The sequence below is a fragment of the Melanotaenia boesemani genome, chromosome 3, assembly GCF_017639745.1.
Source record: "Melanotaenia boesemani isolate fMelBoe1 chromosome 3, fMelBoe1.pri, whole genome shotgun sequence".
Classification (NCBI taxonomy): domain Eukaryota; kingdom Metazoa; phylum Chordata; class Actinopteri; order Atheriniformes; family Melanotaeniidae; genus Melanotaenia; species Melanotaenia boesemani.
Window position 1 is genome coordinate 32,089,450 of NC_055684.1, and position 23,243 is coordinate 32,112,692.

At 36.5% G+C, this 23,243-nt stretch overlaps 2 protein-coding genes across 7 annotated transcripts; one reads left to right on the top strand and one right to left on the bottom strand.

The window, feature by feature from the left end:
- Positions 1 to 8,446: 8,446 nt before the first annotated feature.
- Positions 8,447 to 9,892, bottom strand: rh50 (Rh50-like protein). Its single transcript, XM_041980779.1, has one exon. It carries the CDS (start codon positions 9,890 to 9,892, stop codon positions 8,447 to 8,449), a length of 1,446 nt encoding a protein of 481 aa, XP_041836713.1.
- A 665-nt stretch (positions 9,893 to 10,557) lies between these two features.
- arfgap1 (ADP-ribosylation factor GTPase activating protein 1) lies at positions 10,558 to 23,024 on the top strand. 6 transcript variants are annotated; one of them, XM_041980783.1, is made up of 14 exons: positions 10,558 to 10,742; positions 13,419 to 13,487; positions 13,931 to 14,040; positions 14,177 to 14,348; positions 14,905 to 15,005; positions 15,086 to 15,172; positions 15,255 to 15,369; positions 15,461 to 15,517; positions 15,586 to 15,618; positions 15,816 to 15,845; positions 16,732 to 16,788; positions 18,100 to 18,159; positions 19,071 to 19,126; positions 19,246 to 23,024. In XM_041980783.1, exons 2-14 carry the CDS (start codon positions 13,428 to 13,430, stop codon positions 19,583 to 19,585), a joined length of 1,278 nt encoding a protein of 425 aa, XP_041836717.1. In that variant the 5' UTR covers positions 10,558 to 10,742; positions 13,419 to 13,427; the 3' UTR covers positions 19,586 to 23,024. The 6 variants fall into 6 exon arrangements, with proteins under 6 accessions (XP_041836717.1, XP_041836719.1, XP_041836718.1 ...); XM_041980785.1 differs by lacking the exon at positions 18,100 to 18,159 and having other exon boundaries at positions 19,077 to 19,126; XM_041980784.1 differs by lacking the exon at positions 15,816 to 15,845.
- The last annotated feature ends 219 nt before the right edge of the window (positions 23,025 to 23,243 follow it).

Here is a 23,243-nt window from a genome sequence, read left to right on the forward strand (position 1 = left end):
CCTCACTGTGCGGATTGGATATTTTTGTTCGAGGTCTGTTTACTGCTTACTGCGTCTGACAGAGCAACCTCTTGGCAAGTTGAGTTTCTCCCACAATTCTAACACATTGGATTGTGGGTATTAATGGTAAATGTTGGAAAATCTTCATTTCTTGTAAGTCAGTTTTATATTTTCCTTTCTAATTACAATACAACAGAAGGACAGATTGCATATTGGACTCTATTAATACAGTGGAACATTTGACTCACAAGACTGGAGCTTTAATTACTTTAAGTATTTTAAATGTATCTCTGCTTCTCTTTTTTTTCTTTTCTCCAGAATGTCGTTGGGATGCATTTCCAGAATGTGTTGACGGAATCCTTATAGCTCTCTGCATAGTTCTGGTCATCTCATTAGGCTGTAATATTCTTTGCTGTGTGTGGAAATGTTGCTCAGGTAATAATACTTTTTGCTTTCAAACATCCAGAGAAAACAAAGTCATTTTTTTGCAGGTAACAGAAACAATATTGTTCTTTATGTTGTTAAAGGAAAAGGAAAATGTTGTCTAAGGAAAAAAAGAAGGTATGTAGTGTATATATACACAACTCAAAAGACAAGAAAAACTCACATGTGTGATCTCTTTTTAAATTCATGCAGGCTTTTTTAATCTCTTTCTATCAAATTTCAGTCAGAGTTCAAGGCACATGGAAGATAACCCTATATATGGAAACGTAAACTACATACAGGCGGGTGAGAGCTTTGTGTGTCTATGTGTGTGGGATTACCTTTATGCATTAACATAATTTTACATTGCATGATATCCACAGATGTGGGTGTGTACACAGAAGCTGATCCTCTTCGCTCAGCACTCAGCTCTTTATCTCTAAGGAATCCACAGAGGCTCATTTCTGACAGCCAGGTATCTTAACATATTTCCTTTTTACCATCTGTTATGAAAATTAAAGCTGTGGATGAATTCAAAAGAAGACCTTCAGGCAGGGATGTTGTCCAGAAACGTATCTCACTGTGGATTTCAATTTTTCAAAAAAAATTTTTCTCCTTGTTTTCTGCTCTTAGTCCAAAAATCAAGATTGCTATGCAAATCTGACCCTTAAGGCTCCTCGAGTCCAGTCTGGGCGCAGCTCCCCACAGATCCATTTCTCAGATGTGGTGCATTTAGAAGAGCCAACAGAGTCAGAGAGGGAAGATGATGGTAACACAGACGCTGTCTCCACCATGTCTGACCTGTATGCTTCTGTACAAAATCAGCGAACCAAAACCGTGGACCCTGCAGAAGATGGAGAGGGCTACGCAAACCATCTCTAAGCCAAGCATGGATGTTGATGCTGAGAGCTCATATAAGAAACAGTATTTTTTAAATGTGACCTGCCAACACAGGATGGCGCTGTTTGTCATTATATGAAAATTTGAATTCTTAGGTATAGCCATATAATCCACCTCTGTAAGGAAATTTACTTGTTTAAATAGAGAATATGTTTTTGTTTTTCTCAGTAAACTTAACTTTTTTGGTGTTTTACTTAACTGAAATACAGTTTCTACAAAATTATGTTATCTAATTGCATTTATATTTTCTGTCTGCTGTTGGTTTCCAACCAAATTACTGGGATAAATGCACTGTGTGACATTTACTTGAATGATATACATTGATTATTAAAAGCTCTTTTACACAGAGTCATAAAGGTACAGTCAATAGCACCAATAATAACATTTATTCTAGGATTTATATACATTTATATACATATATACATACATTATGCTTGTGTTTCATCAAAGAAACACAAGAGGACATAATTGTATGTATAACTGTATTATAAAGAGAAAAAAGGACAGGGACATATGTCAGACTGATGGAAAATGACCAATGTGTTGATATCCAGTTGCTGAGTTGTTGGCTGGTGACGTGGTGCCATAAAGGAAAATGCTGCTGCAAAGTGATCCAGAGTCCCAAAAGAAACGCTTGTGAAGTTTGCTTTCTCAGCCATTGGGACCCTGCAGGGCATCAAGATGTTCAGGAATATACATAATGAATGCCAGGGTGCCATCAAAATAAGTCAGAACCACACTTTAAGGTCAGAAAGTTACATGGTGCTACTTTACAGGGAGTTGAACAGGAGGTTTGTGTGTTAAGGGACTGGAGCTTTAGACTACAAGTTTGAAAGTAAAAAAAATAAAAAAATTAAAGAAAATCTGGAGCTGTGAAGAAATTAGCTGCTTTTGGCTACACTGGGGTCTACAGTGGCTGCTACTACTGTTTTGACAAGGATAACAGATGATTAAAGTCCAAAGATGATACTTATGATTCCTCTACACTTTTGTGTCTACCAGGACTGAAGAAAATGTTCAGTTATGTTACTTTAGACAAATCTATCAATACAGCAATATAAAATGGCCCCATTATTAACAAAGGTCCTGTCTGAAAAGTCACACTAAAATCCATTTGTATTATGGCAAAGTAAATACAGCAAAAGCATGGCTGTTATGCAGCATGATATCATCATATTGTTTGTATTTAAGTTTGTCAGCAGCATGCTTCTGTTAAATCTGCTGGAGGAAAAGCTAGTTTGTTTATTTAGAGAAACACCAGGTAAATCTAAACAGTTAAAAGGTGATTTGTGAAATACAAATTCATGTGATCCTTTTTAAATACTTTTAGGTTTTTCCTGATGGTGGATTATTTGAACATTTATTGAAAGAAACACATAGAAAGCCCACTCATTAAAAGGGTAAGTGGAAACAGGGCAGGCAGTGAAGATATGGGTGGAGTAAAAACAGCATATCTATAGTTAATATCCCCTATTCACTTTACGAGGAAAGAGATGGAGTCATACTTCAGTTAAAGGAGCTAATGAACTAAAAAGTTCTGGAGTGGGACTTAAATCTTTACAACATGATATAATGTAAAAGCTTGTTAAAGTATCAACAATGCAAAATGAATATAAAGAGTATGAAGTGCACTATTCCAACTTTGACATGTGGCAGTGTAAAATTTTAACCTAGTAGGGCCCAACGCTGCATATTGTTTCTGAAACATTTTGCAACTAAACTTTGCTCAAAATCCTGTTTAACACAATCTGATACTTGTCTTCTGTCCCCTAACTGATACCAGAAAGCAGAAGATTTCACTATAATAATTTTGACCAATAACATGGTAACAAATAGTAAATATCCCCTAAAAAAAAAAAATAAAAATAAAAAGGAAGAAGAAGAAAAAAGACTTTTCTGATCTTTTTTCATGGGTTGGACCTTAAAGGCTGATGGTTACATAAACTATAATAAGGTTAAGGAACAAGTACCCCAAGGTTGTGCTGAGGTGAAGTATTTGAATAAATGTACTTACTACTTGTTACTTTCCATCACCTCCTGCTACGCACACATCCAAGTGAAGCAAGCCAAGCATATTTTCACAAGTTTTAAAATACTTTTTATGCATCCTCAAATGTCTAAACAGTGTAAAAGTGCTGACTCTCAGCCAGAGCTGTAATTCATTACTGCTTCCTAATCTCTTTTGCCCTTCAGTTATCTTGTCGCTTACTTCTGATATCCTGTCGCTAACTCATTGATCAGAATTGATCTGATATGAGACAGGGAAGTAAAATAAGTCGCAAAAACAATGTTTCACCCTGTAAAACCTTAATAATCAGTTTAAAACTATTTGTTGGGTAAGACTTCATTAACTGAGATATTAGACTCTTTGGATGAAAGTCTGTTGCTGCTTGTACTTTTTATTTATCACAAAGTCTTATTGATGTCAGCAATAATACGGTAACAGTTGAGGTTGTAAAAATCAATGTTAACGATAAGAAACTTTTATAGTTATCATGCTGTAAAATGATAAAGTGGAGATTAAGTCAGGGCAAGTAGAGGCTTCTAGTCTAAATGAACTTCTATATTAGGAAACATGACACAGACAGGCACATGAGAGAAAGGAATATAGAAACAACGTAAAGCAGCAGGCTGTGGGAGTGGCAGGAATGTGTGTCAGAGTGGATACGTAGCAGGAAGAGATGTCTGATTGGGTGTGTGCGTGCAATGGATGGGTGGAGAACGAATGACAGTACAGACGATCGAGGGAGGGAGGAGCAATTTTGGAAGAAGCTGAATATACGCTAAAACTTAATCTGGTAGGGATGGATGATACCGCTAATTTTGGTATTGATACCAAGTAAATCCTGGGCAAGTATCGCTGATACAACGCTGATGCTTTTTGCTTGAAATTTCAGTCATTTAATGATTTTGTCTTTAATTATTGATCATTATTGTTATCATAATCAAACACAGTCTAAAGATTATTGTCAAATAAAACATGATTTATTAAGAAACTGAATGGCGGAACTGAATAATTAAAATGTAAACTTTTTATTTGTAAACAATATAAAATAACGTCAACAACATAACATAATAAGAAAATAGTTGTTATTGCCTCATATCACACAATTGTTTCAGAAAAATAAAGTCAAGACTGCAAATTAGCTGAATAAATGCAAAACCTACAACAGGGCATGGGAAGGTGATGTCATGACGCTCGCCCCGCGGTGGTGACGGGAAGATGGGCCATTGTTGGAGGCCACTCATGAGGCACTGCAACCGACATGGAGAGAACTTGTTGCATAGTGGGTTGCAATGCACATGATCGACAGGGGGAAAAAATAACAAATGGAGTGTCCTTTTACTCTTTTCCTACATGGAAAAAAAATCAAGGGAGTCTTGTGTCCAAAGTAACAAGGAGGAGGTGGATGGCGTGGATATCTGCTGTAAGACACACAGACGTACATTTTGCTGATATCCCAAGCTGGTTGAAAGTGTGCTCAGGGCCTTTTCATTCTGGTAATTCTGGTAGTGTGTGTGCTTATTTTGTTCTGTATCCAAGAAAATTAACAGTAGGTTCCTCTGCATGTTTTCAACCTGGAACCAGTCGACAAAGCAAGCAAGCAGGCTGATGAAGACTGGTTCAAACATTGTGTGATGAATGAATGGGACCCAAACAGCACTCAGCTGAGTTATTCTGAGAAACTGGATGTAACCCAGCCAGAACGAGGGCTGCTTTAGAGCCATTTCTATCACTGTCTGTGAATGAAGATTGACAAATTCTCCTAATAATCCCTATAAGGGTGTTTGCCATGTTAGATCAGGTAGACTGACAAATAGCGGGTTTGTTAATTGTACATGAACCTCCAAATATTTAAAATTTCTAACCTGAGCCTCAGAAAAGGTACTCACATCACAAACTAGGTACATAAAATGTCAGGAAAAGTCAGAGGAGGTAGGGCGTCTGGGTCTCGGGTCCTCTCTTTAACCGACATTTCATATGAATCATTATCTCCAGTCGATGCAATCTTTTCCTGTATAGCGTCTCCTCTCCTAGGGAAGAAGCTTGTCCCTGTAGCGCACATTTAGTTTGTTTCTGACTTTCAACATTATGGTTGTTTAAACACTTATTGATCAGCAATGGTCAGATTTTTCTCTGCGGCCTCAGAAAATGGTGCCAGCGTATTGTTCACTTTCCAGAATGCACTACGCAGTGACGTAGAATGCCCTATTAATTGGCTCTCATTCTTTGACTTTTTGCACCCAAACACTCTGTAAGAAAAATATTGATCTCATCATGCTGGCATCAGTCGATACTGATATTAGCCCTGGATCAGATAATTTTGATATTTGGATGGATCCTCCCAGCCCTATGATTTGGGGCTCCTATCTCCGAACAGCCTCACTGATATTAAACCACTGCTGCTTTAACTATATTACTGTTATAATGTAATAAAACTATTAAAATGAGGAAACAGAGCTTTCTAATTGTTTAATCTAAACGGCGTAAGTGAAAGTTTCATCTCCACTGGCAGTTTGTTCTACTTGTTATTAAAAATTCAGCCTAATCAAAATGTTTTATAGACTTTATAGACAAACCTTATCTTTCCGACTGTTTGCGATTCGATAATACACTTGTTGACCCTATTATAAAAGGCATTTCCTTGATTTAGTTAACCTTTGTAACGATGACATGCACTTTAATGCTGGTAAACAAGAGGAAACAGGTCTGCTTATCTGCCATTTATAAGCGTTTTAAAGGATGCAATAATCACTAGACAGATTATATTGACAAACATTGATAAAATACATCAATGTTTGTGTTAACTTTGCTTGTAGGTGACACAAATCAATAAAGGTTCCAAATAAAGCATCTTATAAATCTTTTTGCCAGTCTTTAATTTATATGACAAAGACAGGATTGTACTTCAAATTGTCGTGGTCTGTGTGTTTTTGGTTTAGTTACACTGTCCTGTGGGTTCTTTGTCTTGTCTGGTTTCCTGTTTTATTTTGTAGTTCCTTCCCTGGTGTTTTACATTCTGTTTTATTTTCCTGTTCATTGGTACATCTGGTTTGATTTGCTCATTTGCTGTACATGCTTCCTGTTAGTTCACCTCTGTATTTATACCCTTTCTGTTTCAGTTGTCCTTTGTTAGATAATTCATTGTTTCCCTGTTGTGTCGCCTTTGTTTCGGCTTCATAAGTGTTTCTTCATTAAAATCTTTTATTCTTCCACCCATCTGCCTTCTCCATCCTGCATTTGGGTCCTCACATCCCACAATCCATAACACAAAGGTGGTGATTAAACCATCAAATTGCTTTTGTAGCACTATTCATAATTTTTACAAAGCACCTTTAAATATAAACAAATAATTTTTTTCTTAATTCTTTGCCTGTTAATTGATCAGAGATGAATTGCTGATTTGAAAATGAATTGCTAAGTAGAATATTTCACATTACACATTACAACGGTCTGCTAATATAAGCAGCAGTGTTGTGAAACAGCAATGTGTTGTATGACAGAAATTAATTTTAAGTTATATAGTGGAAATGTGTGTAAATTACACAGTTTGATAGGAAAAAATTAAAATAAATCAAGCCAAAAATGTTTAAATGAAAACATGAATCTGAGTATCTGGTATGTTTGTTTTTTACTGGAGAACTTTTCTATTCAGGTTACAGGGCAACAATTCAAAACAGCTGTATAAAACAATAATTTCTTACAATTAATAACTAATGCTTTTTCAATCCATGGACAATATGTTTCCAAAGATACACAGCAAGTTCTAAAAAAGAGTGTTCAAGAAAAAATATTAAAAACTGCTACTCTATAAACTAACCCCTCCCCGATTCATAAAGTTACATTTAGGAACGTATCCATCACTGATTTCTATAAGCAGCCCTTTAGTTTTATTTTCTATTTGCTTGTCAGTTGTTTTTCTTTTATTTGTTTTTGGTCGCACATACTTTTGTATTAAGAGCCTTTCTTCTTGTATGTATTTTCTTTTTACTTCCTCCTCACAAGTAAACATAGAGAATAAATCAATTTCATCCACACATATTACTGTACAATGTAGGATAACTGTTTATAAAAAAGAAAAAAGTCATAAACAGGCTTTGCAACCTCTTAAACTAAAATCATGGAATGATTAGTTTGGATAATTCACACTAATATCTTGTTTATTCTCATCATTAGTAACTTCATTTAATATACATACCTCTAGTGCTCATTCAATACATGTTCAACTGAGGAAAAACTTAGTAATTTAAACATAATTCCTCAGGATGGTAAGCCTTGATTACTGTCTTTTTGCACAGTTTCTCACCAGTGTTCATAAACTTGACTTTGAAGCACTTTCTTATTCAGTCATAGGCAGTGTTGCTGTCTCCTTTAGATTATTAAAAACATCCCGTTAAAAGATATTAGTCTTTGTATGTTCCGCTTTAATCTTTGAGGCATCGCAAACAATGACTGCTGTTGGTTTTCCTTATTTACTTATGTTTGTTGGTAGTGGACTGTCCATCTGACTTGTTTTTGTTTTCTCTTGATATGTTTGAAATAAATGACTTAATACAATAATCTTTATACTTATTCTGCTCTAATTTAAAGTATTCTTTTCAAATGTGAACCATATTTCATATGACAATGTGCAACTGCTATTAGCTCTTTAAACCACATAGAAGTTACCAATTTAACTAAAAATGCAATTATTATTCATTAAAATAAAACATAAAGTTTAAATACATCAGCTTATTTTATGAAAGCAACTGGTAAAAAAGAATGAACCCCTCATATGTGTAAAATAAACATAGAGATGATGGATGTGAAATAAAGAAGTACTGGTTTAATAAATTGTTTAATTAAAAATAGGCTATTTTTCCTGGTATGATAAAGTTCTTTTCATCTTTTGAAAAAACTCATATTCTGTACCTTTACTTGTCTATTGGTATTTTATTAGAAAAATTTCAACTCCTGTGGAGCAAAAACAGCATTTGATTAACAAGCCCAAGAAAAATAATTTCATCTCTATACCACTGCCAACACAAATGTAAAAATATGAATACTAATATGTTTCAGTGACAATGACTAATGTAAAACTCATATAAACATCATGACTAACTGAGCAAAATGCATAATACATCAGACATTTGTGTTCATGGAACTAATTTTCTCTTTTTCCTCACAGCTTATGTCAGGTTTAAGTACTTCTACTCTGTCAAAGTCAGACGGCATATCAAAGAAAATGTCATCATTAAAGCAGCCCTCATCCGATGGTGATGCCGTGAACGACAGCTTCATGACCAGTCCAGTGAGCAGTCCACCAACTGTAGAAGCTGCAATGGTGGCGAAAACAGCTGCAGCCTGGTAGAGAGCCTGTTCCTGTGCTGTACGGCCGAGACCTGGCTTCAGCCCAGGAATCAGCTTCTGCAGCTCAAGCAACTTTGGATCGCCCTCAGGTGGCGCACGATGGGAAAAGATCTGATACATGCTCGGCCCGTAGGTCTCCTCAGTGGCCAGTAGGATGGCACAGATCCCGGCTGTGGCTGATATCAGACCAGGAAGCCCATGGAGATTGTGAATACCACATTGGTCCTGAATTCTCATTCGTTTGGCCAAAAAGGGCGTCAAGTACTTGTAACCATAAAAGCAAGCTATGCAGCCCATGACTCCCAAGGCAAATGCGGCTACTGGGGAAATCATCATGTCCACAGAAGCTCCAACAGCCACGCCACCTGCCAAAGTCACGTTCTGAATATCAGCCATGGTGAGCTTGCCTCTCTTGTTAAACATTGCAGAAAGTGCAAAGGCTGTCATAGTAGATGAGCTTAGACCTATAAAGGTGTGAAGTATTGCTCTGTGTTGATCATCACCTTTAAATGTGAGAGCAGAGTTGAATGAAGGCCAGAATATCCAAAGGAAAAGGGTTCCCATTACTGACAGGATGTCAGAGTGATAACTAGTGATCTCTTTAGCATGTCCATCATTCAGGCGTGGGCGATACAGCACAAATGTCACTCCCAGACCAAAGTAGCAAGCAAACAGGTGAATAAGAATAGTACCGCCTGCGTCATTGATCCTGATGTATTTCAGTACAGCCCACTCTGTTATAGAAAAAACAGTGATCTCTAGCAAAGCCATGATCAGGAGCTGAACAGGACTGGTCTTTCCAAGCACAGCTCCAAAAGAGATGAGCACCACAGCACAAGCAAACTCTGCATTCAGCAGGTTGATCACACCCAAATAAATTTTACCATCATGGTAAAACTGGAAGAAACCTTGGATTAGGATTGCCCACTGGATTGCAAACGTAGCTGTAAGAAAGTTGAAAACCATCCCACTGAAGCCGTAGAAGCGGAAAAAGGCCAGCAAGCAACCAAAGCCTATGAAGATCATCACCTGCACATCAGCAAAATAGGGGTAGTCACGATACAGCAAGTTTTCCATTGGGCTGGTCTCATTATTTTGCAGCTTAGTGTTGGCATTGTCATCATAAGTGACAAACACAGCATAGAGTGCTATCATGACAACCTCCAACACCAACACAAGCACCGGGAGGCGCAGCTTTAAACTTGTTGATGCAGTCATATTGATGATGAGTTAAGATAACACTGAACACAGATTTCCCCAAGCTGAAGAAAATCCTCTTATATACCATCCATTCCATCAGATAAGAGCAGCTAATAGCATTGGGTGAAAATGTTCCTTATCTAAAACAGGTCAAAGTTATTTAACAGGGTAGTATGTGAATGTACTTTAATCCCTGAGATTTTTTCACAAATAAGCTTATCTCTTCTCCTGTTGTTTCTCAGCACAGTTTGCTTTTAAATTTCCTAAAGCAAATTTGATTTGGAGAAAGGAAGTTTCAGCCAGTTTCACACATAATAAAGTGGTGCACATTTGTTCATAAGTTAGTTGCATTGTGTATAACGGAGCAAATACAGATTATATACTAATATTTAATATTAGACTTTCTTAACCAGTATTGAACTTTTTGCTTCTGATGGCACATACCAGTACATGAAAACAAAAATAAAAACAAATCTAAATAAACAAACAAAAAAATAAAACAACTAGTCTATTTAAAACAAGGTTAAATGGGCATTCAAATATACGCCCCAAAGGAAACAAATTTAGTAAAGATTTTAGGTCAGTGGGTGGCGGTAATGCAATTTGAAGCTGGTTTTCAGCTTCAGCTGCTAATGAAACTTTAAAGAAGAAAAGAAGCATTTTCCCAGCATGCATTGCATTGCCCACGTATGCAAACAGGAACATGGCTACCGGCTGTTAACATCGGCAATCTCCGCTGTGTCTCACAGAGTCTGTGTCATCCCGACATCTGCTGTGCTCCACGACAGAAGGAAGGACTTTGTAGAGTTTATCAGCGGAGCTCACGGACCCTTAAAAACCAACGTCTTAGTTCATCAGTCACAGTCAGGTAACGGCAGCGTTAAGGCTAGCTAACCTTAGCTACCGTTAGCAGAGTCACTATTCGCCTCATTTCATTAAAATGTTCACCCGTGTCTTGCGTTCTTTTCGGTGCAGCATTAAAACATTACTCGAATAAATACACTAACAAAGCGTGGCATTTCTTTTTACCAAGTATTGTTAAATGTACCATGAAGCCCGTCTATACGTGTAGTGTTTTTTCTCTTTCTTTTTCACAAGGAGCCTTGCCACGACTACAACCTGTGTAGAAAGCAAGCGTTGTAATCTGACAGTGATTACTCAAGAGACAAGTCACATCAAATCCGACATATTCATTTACTATTTGATTGCTCCTGTATCTGTTGAGGCCTTGCACAGAGATGTCAATATAGGCTGATAGGCTCTATATAAGATATAAGTAAACCGCAGTGTTGCTCATGAAGACAAGTGAACTTAATCTTCATTAAAGTTGGGCTGTATATTTTCACAGTGTGGGTCTCTAAACATATCTCCACGCGATATTCGACTCAGTGAAAATTCACACATGAAAAGTGAAAAGTCACGCATAAAAGGTTATGTTTCTTTTCCAGATGGTTTTTGATAATGTTTAAACTTCAGCTGAGATATGTAATTAACAGCCCACTGTTAGTGTTAATCCATCTCGTTATCGTTTCTGATTTTTCTTATTATTCTCTCAGACTTAAGCCCATTAATTGTATTGTGTTCTTTAAAATCAGTTAGTTCAGTGTTTTAAAATATTAAGTTAATTCCTGATATAGTTTATGTAAATAGTAATACATGCGAATGTTGTTGTTTTGTGACTAGTTTTGTGTTTCATCTTGCACAAATTTGGTGCCTGAGTAAGTTTTTGCATCAGCAAAATCCACAGCTTTGGACACACTGGACAGTTAGTCTTAGTTTCGATTAATCCCATCAACATTTATCACATATGCCCTCTATCACTGTGCACAAATGACCCATGATGTACTAAAACATGTAGAGTCATGTGTTTCATGGCACATATTGTGAATATCTGTATTTATAGATATTGTTATATTTGGGTTTTTATTTATTTCTTCTTGTAAAAATGCATATTTCTTTTTATCATATATTTTTGTTTCTGTAATTGTGGATTAAATTGGGATTGGTCACAGCTGACAAAGCATAGATGCAAATAATATTGTTACCAACATTATGTGGTAGCTCACTTGGGTGCTACCAACACCTGCCAGTTTTACATAGTGTGAATAATTTTTGTGCTTAAATATCAACATCACATCATTGCGGTCAGAGTGTGCTATTATCTGTTGGGGTGGCAACAATATACCAGCTCTGCATTACACTGCAGTATGGAAAATGAATAAGCATCATATGTTTGTTTGCTTCTTTATAACATGGAAGAAAAATGCAGGTGGATGAAAAACAGTTTCATAGACTGTGGCAATGGAACATAGTCACCAGTTTGTAAACTATTCAGAACGTGAATTTAGCGACTTGGTCGTTACTCTCTAATTTTTCTTTTCTTTTTTGTCCCCTCTAAACTTGACAGTAGAGTTCTGTGGGGTATAAGATTGACAGCCTGTGGGCATTATGCATGTCCATGTGGAGTGCTCTGTTACAATGCTCTCACTCCATAAAGCATACCCTGCTTCTGCAGTAGACTTGAAGGTGGTCATTGTACAGGTATAAATCTTGTATGAGTCTGAGTTCCCCAAATTCCTGTCTTGTTTTGAGGACATAGTAAAACATACACTCTCAGCTGCTGCTCATTTCCTCCTCCTCAGTATAATTAATGCCAGGGCTTTGCTCTGACAGCTTGGCACGGTCATCCTGCATCCTAGCCTGCAGATGGAAATTAAGCTAGTTTTTTTTTTTTTTTTTTTTTTAAGCAATAATCGCGGACACGATCTGTGTGTGTACCCCCCCACTAACTCACTTCCTACTCCTTTCCTGAGTGCAGCTGTGCATGATATAGCGAAAAGAGGATAAAATTATCTTGAACTTTTTCGGATGGTTGGCTACCCCCCTAATATAATGGTAGGAGAAACACTGGTTTAGGAGCGATCATTAATGGAATTTTCTTTAACATATGTGTTTAATTGGAACATAAAATCTTCATTTTTATATTAGCAGAAAATCTTTTGATTTTTGAGATGACTATCAATGATGATTGATATTTTTGTTATACACCGTATCCATAGAAATATCCATATCAATTGGGCAACTGTTGAAAGAATAAAAAGAAAATGAGAGGAAAAAAAGCATAATTAAATAAATGTTTCCATTATATTTGAAGTAACTTGCAGTTTTCTGCATGCTTTGCTGACTTTCCTCCGGGAGGGCTTTACTGCAGCTAGCCGATCTTAAACTCTGTTCTATGGGAGTTGCAGTGAAACTCAACCAAAGCTTCTCTAGAAGGTGCAGGACCAGTTCTGGTTTAGACATAATTAAAACTACAGTGTCTTTCATTGTTGACCAGACTTTAGAGGTATGTGGTTTAATTAAAAATCTGAAGTTACTGCTTTCATTTGGTTAAAAACTAAAGAGATGCTTCTGTAGAAATCTGAAATTTCAGTGTGTATCATTACTGCAATTTTATTCAGTTTGAGTGCTGACTACTAAAACAACAATTTGTTTTTAATTAAAATGTTTGTGTCAGTAAAGATTTGCTCTACTTCTCTTTCAGTTTGTCATCATGGCGAGTCCAAGGACCAGAAGAGTACTTAAGGAAGTGAGAACCCAGGATGAGAATAATGTGAGTCCTCATGGCGGCTTATTCATGTGGCTTGATGTCATCTCACTAAAACCTTATGGTGCGATTCACGTACAAGGCAGCAGGTGTTTGATAGGGATTAATGTAGCACCTTCTGAAAATCCTTTACAAAATGTTTTCTTTTCATCCTTGTTCAAATAAATGAAAACTATTTTTAGATTGGAATTCTTCTGCCAGTGGACCTTGTATTGGCTTGCATCTTTTAGCAGCAGGACAGGTGTCCTCTAGCCTGTTTTATTCAGGTGGACATACTAAGAAACTAATGTTTTTACTTGCATGAAAACAAGTTGTTTTGTTTCAAATTTTGAATTTAACTATTTTGCAAAACAGTTTTCAAAGTTAGAGTGCAGGGTCAGGCTACAAATTTGTATATGACAGTTAATGCTAAACAATTAGTAATTGTCCAATTCCCGTATGTTTTTCAGCTGTGTTTTGAGTGTGGGGCTTTCAATCCTCAGTGGGTTAGTGTCACATATGGCATTTGGATTTGTCTCGAGTGCTCTGGAAAACATAGAGGGCTGGGAGTGCATCTCAGGTAAAGGTGGTGAATTATGTCATTATTTTATCAACAGAGACACACACATGATATTGGCTTCTGCTTGTCATAATTTTACTAATAACATTATGTTTGCATCCTGACGTGTGATTTACCTTCTATTCTCCGGATGTAGTTTTGTGCGCTCCGTCACCATGGACAAGTGGAAAGATATAGAGCTGGAGAAGATGAAAGCAGGAGGAAATGGAAAATTCCGCTTGTTTCTTGAACTCCAAGATGATTATGACCCCACTTGGACTTTACAGGAGAAATACAACAGCAAAGCTGCTGCACTGTTTCGGGATAAGGTGAGTTTTAAAACGCAAGTTTTAAAAATGTGGTTATTTTAAAAACAACTAATTTATGATGACAGTCTAAAAGCAACATGACCAACAGCAAAAGTGGTGATCTCCCTATAAGCCATATGAGTTATGCTTTATACACACCTTCACAGCTAATTAGAGCATTTAAGCCCATACTCAACACAATGACGTACACTGGCACTTCAAGGCCAGTGAGGATTCAGAGGTCGGTAACAATACAGTACCAGTTAGAAGTCTGGACACAACTATTTGTTTTGGATGAGGAAATGGGTCCAAACTCTTGGTATTCTTGACATCTTTTTAGACGTCTTACAGTTAGATCTGAGTGCTTCATGATCTTTCTGAAGTCTTTTGATTTGTTTTCACATTAAGGCTCAAATTCTTCATAATAATAAAGAGAGACTAAACTGAATCAGAAAAACTATGTTTAAAAATCTAAAAACCAATGTGTATGCATGCTAAGTAGGTGAATGTTATCATTTCAATGGTATTTATTTATTTATTTTTTTAGAGGAGTTACATCTTAACTTACTTTTGACAGGTGGCAACTCTAGCAGAAGGTAAAGAGTGGTCCATTGAGACATCTCCTGCAAGAAACTGGACATCTCCTCAACCTAAGACCAGCCTTTCATCTTCTCATCGGTAATTATGTCGGATGTTTTGAACTTAACAACGCAGTTTGTAATACAGAAAAGCAATAAACTTACATTCCTTTATTTCAGTTCTGGAGGACCTGGTCAGAACTCTGCAAACTCTAGCGACAAAGCTTTTGAAGACTGGTTAAGTGATGATGTAAACTCTTATCAGAGGTAAGCTGTTATACTCTCTTCTGTTATGATGTATACTTGAAAATATTTATTTATTTTTACCTCGTATTTAATGTTTCCTCAGTGGAGGAGGTTATAGTGGAAATCAGGAGAACCGTTATGTTGGCTTTGGCAACACAGTGACCCCAGAGAAGAAAGAGGATGACTTCCTGAACAATGCCATGACCTCAATTTATTCAGTAGGTTCTATTGCGTTATTTTGTTGGGTTCTACTTTTTGTTCTACGCCTTCTTGCTTAATGGTATGTGTGATTTTTCTTCCTTTTCCCAGGGCTGGAGCAGTTTCACTGTTGGAGCCAGCAAGTTTGCTTCTATTGCTAAAGATAATGTGAGTTTAAAAAAAAAATCTTCTCTTTATAAAAGTCTTTATGAATAATCTTTTATCCTCTCATGCAGACAACTAAACTGGCCAACCAAGCAACTTTAAAGGTAAGACTGACCCAGTAACAGGCAGCTTGTTAAAGTTTTTGTCAGTTGTGCAGAGTCATCTCCTTCTACTTGAGATTGTTAACATTCTCTTGGTGTGTGTGCTATTTTTATTAGAAAATCTATTGCTATATGAAAACAACTTTCAACTTGTAATAATTGTTTTGCTACTAATATCTCTTTGCCCTCTCTGGATGTAGTTAAAGGGCTATAAAGCTCCCCCTGAACCGGTAAAGCAGTTTGTAGGTGCATGGTGCCTTTTTCATATTATGTTTTTTTTTTCACCTGCACCCTTCATGTTTAATTTTATTTTTTAAACCAAAATATTTTTAGAAAATCATTGCTGAATGTCATCTTCACATGCTTCTGCATGTCAAAGCAAAGCGTTGCTTGTCTTTGGTGCTTATATTTGCGTTTGTAGATAACTCTTGATGGCTAACTGGGAACTGTATTGTGACATAATATATATTGTGTGTTGGGGCCGCTGGTTATTTCTCTTATTAGATGGAATGAGCAAGTGTCCACTCATTTCCATTGAGAAAATAGTTATCTATTAATGCATTTTGTAGTCACTTCTACTAGAGCTAAATAGGTGTAATGGTATGTAAACCGTTTATTTCAGTAGCACATTTAAAACAACTTCAGGTGTAAGTTATACCAATGGAAATACGATCAACAGTCACTAAATGTCACTGGATCATATGCTTGGAGCTTGAGGTGCTACTGCATGTATATGCCCAGCCAGACTAGGAAAAGCCTTCAGGTAGATTCTAGATTCAGGTTCCAACTTTTAGCATTGGTTTTGCAAGAACAGTAAAATGTCAATGTATATTTATACAGCCAAAGTGTTTCAGTGCTGGGCATGCTTCAGTGGATAACTGTTGTCTAGTTAAAGTCTCTTACTGTTTAACCAAAGTAGACACTAATTAAATCATCTGCAAAAGCTGATACAAGTTCCCTTCCACCATTACACTCTCTAGTGCTTTTCATTGTGATTGTGAACGCTACTGTTCTGTCTCGTCATGCATCTGAAAAACAGGCAGCTCAGTGTCTTTCACTACTGTAAATATTGAACTGTTTCATTTAAGCCAACTCTCCTCTCTGACTCCCAACTAGGCCACTGAGTTAGGACAAACATTAAATGAGAATGTTATCAAACCTACCCAAGAAAAGGTAACATTGATGTTTGAAGTTGTTGATTTGGTGGTGGGATGCAGTGCTTTAGAGGGGAACAAAAACAGCTTCAGATGTGAATGTGCTATTTTCTCCACTGCTTGGTGTACCACTTTATCTGCTCTACGCCAGCTTACATTAAACGACAAAATCCTGTTTTCAAAGGAACTTTAAAAGAAATCTGGATCTTTGCTTCTCCCAGTCAGTGACTCAACCAGGAGCGGCATCCAGCTGTGCGCTGTTTATCTGAAAACACGAGTGAGTCCATGTGAACCATCAGCAGTCACCGGCTGAAGCTTTAAGAATATTAAAACATTTTTAGGAGCATTAGTCTTTTTCCCTGCCGTGTTTCAAAATACTCACTTTCCATTAGTGATGGTTTTTAAACAGTTGCTTCATTTGCATATCGCTTTAAATAGAAGAAAAATGAACTGTTTTTGAAATAGCTACTCCATTAATTTGGCTCAAAACATGGTTTGGTTTTGTATTCAAATGAACAGGTTTTCAATTTAGCATCAACATCTTTTTTTAAAACATCCCCCGTTAAACAACCAAATCCATATATTAGACAAAGATAATGTTTTAATATTATTTTTTAATCAAGCCATGCAACTGAAACAGGAATGTCTTATCAGTCCTCACGGATCGTGCCAGAAGAAAGGGAAGTCTTACTTTGTGAGATTGTCTTACTGAGTTCTGTAAACATGAAATGACGCAACCAGAAGCTCCTCACAGGATGACACTGTCTTTGCTGAATCTTTGTGTTTGCATCAATGAAAGCTTTGTTTTTGACTTCATGTGTTATCTCAGTGTTTCACCCCCTCCAGAGGTGAGTGCTTCACACATGAACGCTTCAAAATAACAGCTTTAACTTTGACTGTCAAGAGAGCAGCTGGTTGTGTATTTTAATGCAGTCAGATAAGAAAAACACAACTGTTTTTATAAATCTAAATACAGAAAAACATTTGAATTTGAATTTATGGTTCTAATTGCAGTAAGACAATCTAATACACCAAGCTTTATAGTGGTTTATTCTATGAAAAAGCCCAGTGACTGAAATGGACTTAAAATCTTTTTGTCTTTTAATGTACAGCTGGCATTGCTGGTTTAAGGTATCTGTAGTAGTACGCATGCTTTTTCAGTCATTATACTGTCTGGCTTTTTGCCTTTTTAATTACTAGTGCTATTGACAATCTACATGCATCACTTGTCATAAAGATAAATAATTCACTAGATGATCTGTGTAACAAACACATTTTGAACAGAGATTCTTGTTTTTCCAAGTTTTTAATGATAATTTGGCTCATCCAGGTGAAAGATGGCAAATTGCTAGATGAAATGGCAGTCAGCATCACTGGGCTGGCAAACAAGGTAGGATGGGCAGATGTCTGCCACTCTGTAGTGATGCAAAACCAGTCTCCTGAATGAGGATCACTGAACACTGATAAAGCTTCACCTGGGTAACCAAATCAACAAACACTGCAAGTCCTGCAGGGGCTGGCAATCCCCCCGCAATGTTGTAAGCCTCTAAGGAGACTGGGTTTGCAATGTCCATAAAAGTTCAAACAATGCTAATTAAAAATGTGATCTTTTATTTTTCTTGCTGCCATCATTCTTTTGGTGGTGAGTACACTGTTGACAGCTGTTACGATGTAAAAATGTTCATGTTTTTGCTTTTTTTTTTTGTCTTTATTGCTGTGTGAAATCACTCATTACATATATTACATATACGCTTAGTTTTCCATTTTGCAGCGTAGGGAGTTTTTATATACCTGTATCCTATACACATGTCGTGGCTTCATGTTTACCTCCACGCACAATGGAAAGCTGCATAGAACTGTTGTTTACTGCCCAGCAAATATCTACCAGAACACTTTGCTCTGAATGAAATAAGTCTCACAGTCAAGTAGACCTGCAGCAGAATGGAAAACCTACCTACTTGTTTCTTAGTAAATTCTGATTCTTGAAAGCTGTTATGATTAAAGTAAATATTTAGTATGAAATGACAGATTTAATACATTTTTTTATTCCAAGCATGACAAAATCATGAGTTGAGGCACCAACGTAATTAGCTAAATGCAATGAAATGAATGAACAGAGCAGAAAATCACAATAAAAACTGATACAGGGCTTTTTTTTTTTTATTTTTAATAGGAAAAATTTTGTCATACACTGCAAACGCAGCAGTTTTGTGACCTAAGTAATGACTTTCTATATCATTTCTGTTTGTTGTGTCATGTTACTCCAGGATTTAAAATAATACTTGCTATGCTGTTCCACAGGTTCAGGGAGCTGGTGCAAAGTTGACTAACATGTTCTCTGGAAAACCGGAAGATGGGTAATATAAACAAGTTCATACAAATGAAACACAGCTCTCACATCAAAAATCTCAAGCAGCATGGAAATAATGTGACATGGTCTATTTAAGTTTTTATTTATGATTCCTGTTTTTCTCAGGTCTGGTGGAGAGAGCTACCAGAACATGGATGCCACTGAGGGATATCAGGGCAGTTCTAGCCAGCCTGTGTCAAGGGACTTCTGGGATACCTTTGGCAGCAACAGCTCCTTGAAAGAGAAGAAATCTCCCAGCAGTGACAGCTGGACCATTCCAGATAATTCTGCTAAGAAGAGCTCTGACAGTTGGGACATTTGGGGCTCTGAAGGAGCATCCAACAACAAACACAGCACAGAGGAGAGCTGGGAGGCCTGGGACAACAACTGGGAGAATGCGGATGGTAAGGCGAAGAAGAGTCCTACGAAACCTGCTGAAGAAGCCTGGGATAATACAGAGTGGTAGTGACCACACAAACATGCACCCCCTCCCTCCTCCTCTGGCCCTTCCCCCTGTTTCTCTTTTATTCCCCACCCCTCTGTTCATCTCTTTGGCACTTTCAGGGAGAGAGTTGTGAAATCTTATTTTCTGTTTATGTATTTAAAATAAATATATTAACACACGAAACAATCGATGAAACCCAGGGATGAGTTAAGCTCATTAAAATGATATACTTAAAAAAAAAATACAACTTTATTGACAGCCAGAGCTGTTTATTATTAGTTGCCTTCTTCACAAAGAAACAAGAATTATTGATGTAGATAAGATCAAAACTTTCCATCTGGATTCCCAAATCACAGTACTCTTAATGGTGAATAAACCTGTGTTATTATAGTATCATTTGATTTAATCATGGTGGTGAATAATTTATAACACAGAAAATATGATGCATGAAAGAGAAAATCTGACATTGTAAATAACAATGGCTGTAAATAGGAGTAACTGTAATCCCTCATATTTTTGTGTTTATTCAGATTAGGCCCCGAGACATTTTTCACGTTTTGTAAAATTGATTTATGAGAAGCATTTTTGACAGACTAACGGCCATTTCATTCTCAGTGTTCAGTGAAATTGCTAAAAAGAAAGTCGTTGTTACAAACTGTCTATTAATTAAAATCTGTGGATATGTAAAATAAAAAAAAAATCTATTGTGTGACTAAATGGCCTTCATATAATATAATTTTGTTATTTTCTTGAGACATTGTTCTGTTAGAATGTGTCAAGAAGTAAAAAGAGAGGACACTGCAGGATTCTTGGAAATGTATTTTGCCCTAATTTATTGCTGCCACGTTACAGCAAAAATCAATAATCACAAATATTTTGGACCATACTGTCTTTATTTAATATAACTATGAATCAACCACCAAAACATTATGTAGTTATTGATCTTATCATACCACTTGAAAAGAAAATAATATAAAATTAGCATTTTATTTGTTTACATCCATTGCTGAACTTCTTAAAGCCAGAGTGTTTGTGAATACCATGCCTCAGCCTGGGGTGGAGTGACCGAGCATTCGTGGAGTGGTGAAAAAAAAACGAGCACAAGTTTAGTTCCATCTTGATTATATTATTTTTCTGATTTTGGGAACCAAAATTGCAGTTAAAAATCTCATTAATGGCATAGCACCTTGCTTTACATAATGCACACAAGGTCAAAGATCATTTTGGATCGGATTTTACTCCATTTTCATAATCTTAAACAGGTGGAAACGGCATGTAACCCCTCATGTACATGTTCAAGCAGACTTCTGAAAAGTTGTGTTTAGAGCACATTCAACACTGTGTTATCTTTATACTGGAAGTAAATACACAACAGATTTTTATTAGGAAAAAATCAAGCTAAAAAGTTTCCGTAATAGCTGCTAGTGCGATTTCTTGCACAATGACGTGCATTTGTTTCACTTTTACGATGTCTGAATTCAACTGAAATTTTATGTAGTTTGCTTTGAGCTCAGAATGTGCTTTCATAAAGATGGGCGCTTAACTTGACAAACTTGAGTTCTCTCACAAACATTATGGTTCTCATTATTGAACAAAATAATTTTGCAATTTTGTTTTCAAAACACTGGAGTTTTGAATGATCTAAATATACGTGTAACTCATTGTATGTACTGTATGAAAGTGAAGGGAGTGTTTTATTATCTGGTGCATGTTGGGAGTGTAGACTGCAGAATGGCAACCTAGCAGCTGATCTATGAGAGTTCGTCGTTTGTATATTTCATCTCATATGAAATTGCTTTATGTAAAGCATGCAAATTTCACCCTGGTCACCGGTGTCACGCATGTCTTCACACTTGGATTAACATCTTAATTAAGGAATGATATTAATGAGGCTCATTATATGCTGGATACTTAAGACGGTCATTGCTCTCAAATACTTGTTATGAATTAATTTAATCAACCTCCAGTAGGGCACCTTACAGTTTTAACAGCAGCTGCACTCACGCTGCTTATCATTGATGCAGATGCATTATGAAGCCTCATTGTTTAAAGTTGGAATGTAATCAATATGAAAATAGTTCTTTTTTAAGGTGTCTGGAAACAATTCATCCTAATTTTAGAACATCTCGTCTCTTTGTGAAAGAGTCGCTGTTTTGTTTCACCCACTGCCTGAACATATGTGGGTTATTCTTCATGAATGATGCACCCAAGTCAAACTCAAGCTGACTACCATTAAATAAATTACAACCTGAGGCTTTGCTTTTAAAAATTAAATTGTGTTTTAAACTCTTGGTGGGACTCAAGATTGGTTAAAAATAGCATAATGCTTTCATGGGTTTTAATAAGTGAAGAATAAATTCTGGAAAGTTTATTCCACACCCATTTTCCTACCTCTAATAAGTCTTGAGTTTACTGCCTGGTTTTCATTGAGTTTTTCTTCTTTTTTCATCAGTCTGTATTGTTTTGATGTAGACTTTGTTTCCACTGATGTTTTTCCCCATGTGGCTCATTTTATGTATTTGCTAAAAAAGTGTGTGCAACAGCAAAATGGTAAATGAACATACAGTGTTTTTGTATTTTCAGTGACAGTGCTGTGCTGTCAGAACCATCACTCCTGTAACATTTGTTGTGCTGAACCACTGCTGCTGTGTTCATGTACAGTCAAGTGTTAAAAGCCTTAAACAGCTTTATTTTGTTTGTGACGATGTTAGTTTGCTTGTGTCTCATGCAGTGAGGTGTACATGTTAGTAAATGATTGCTAAAGATAAACAGTAAAATTCACCAACCTCAACTTTTTCCTTTATTACTGAGGCTTTACAGTATGTTACAATATGTTTTTATTTTTATTTTTTATTTTATACTGACAAAACAAAGCATAAATTGTCTTAAAATGAAAGGAATGCTTTGTGTTGTCATATGTCTTTAATTTTAAGACATATTTTGAGCAGGCACTTGTCTAAAACATTTAGGCGGTAAAAAGAAAATAACTAAAAAAGACCATAGCTGTTTTTAATCGTGAATGTCTCATTGTGGTTGAGGGTATGCCTGATTCATGGACAAACTGCAAAATATGTCACCTAATGAAATGTATCTAAATTTACTAAATTATTATTTAAAAAATGGTTGTATTTGTTGCGACCTTATCTGATTTAATGAAAAAACTTTCCCAGAGTGGCAGATAAACTCTTCTTTGCTTGTAGAAAATTTGAGATGTGGTACATTTCTCTGTCTATGAAACTGTCAGAAATGCCATTTTTGATGTTATGCATGATGTGTAACGTGGAGCATAATACATGCAGTCGTTTCCTCAGTGAGTTTAAGTGCAGTTGTCTGCTTGCCCCTTGAAGTTTCACCAGCAGCCATCCTATGAGGTGAGCCTGTGATACTGATCCCATTGTGGCTGTGGATATTATTTTCCTGTACATATGGTTTCTGTGTAAAATAAACATTTTGACTGTGAGATCTGTGTGATTTGTTGGGCATTTGTATCCGATTAGTGTATCAGTGGGAAATTACAGTATCAAAACGCATTTAATAATTTAGAAAAATCACTAACATTGATGTATAATTAATGAATGAAATGAGATATAAATGGGCAAACCCTGGTCAAAGATCTTGACTAACAATGTGTTTATACAAACTGGTCATTGATGTAAGGTATAGTACCGGGCTGTATTTG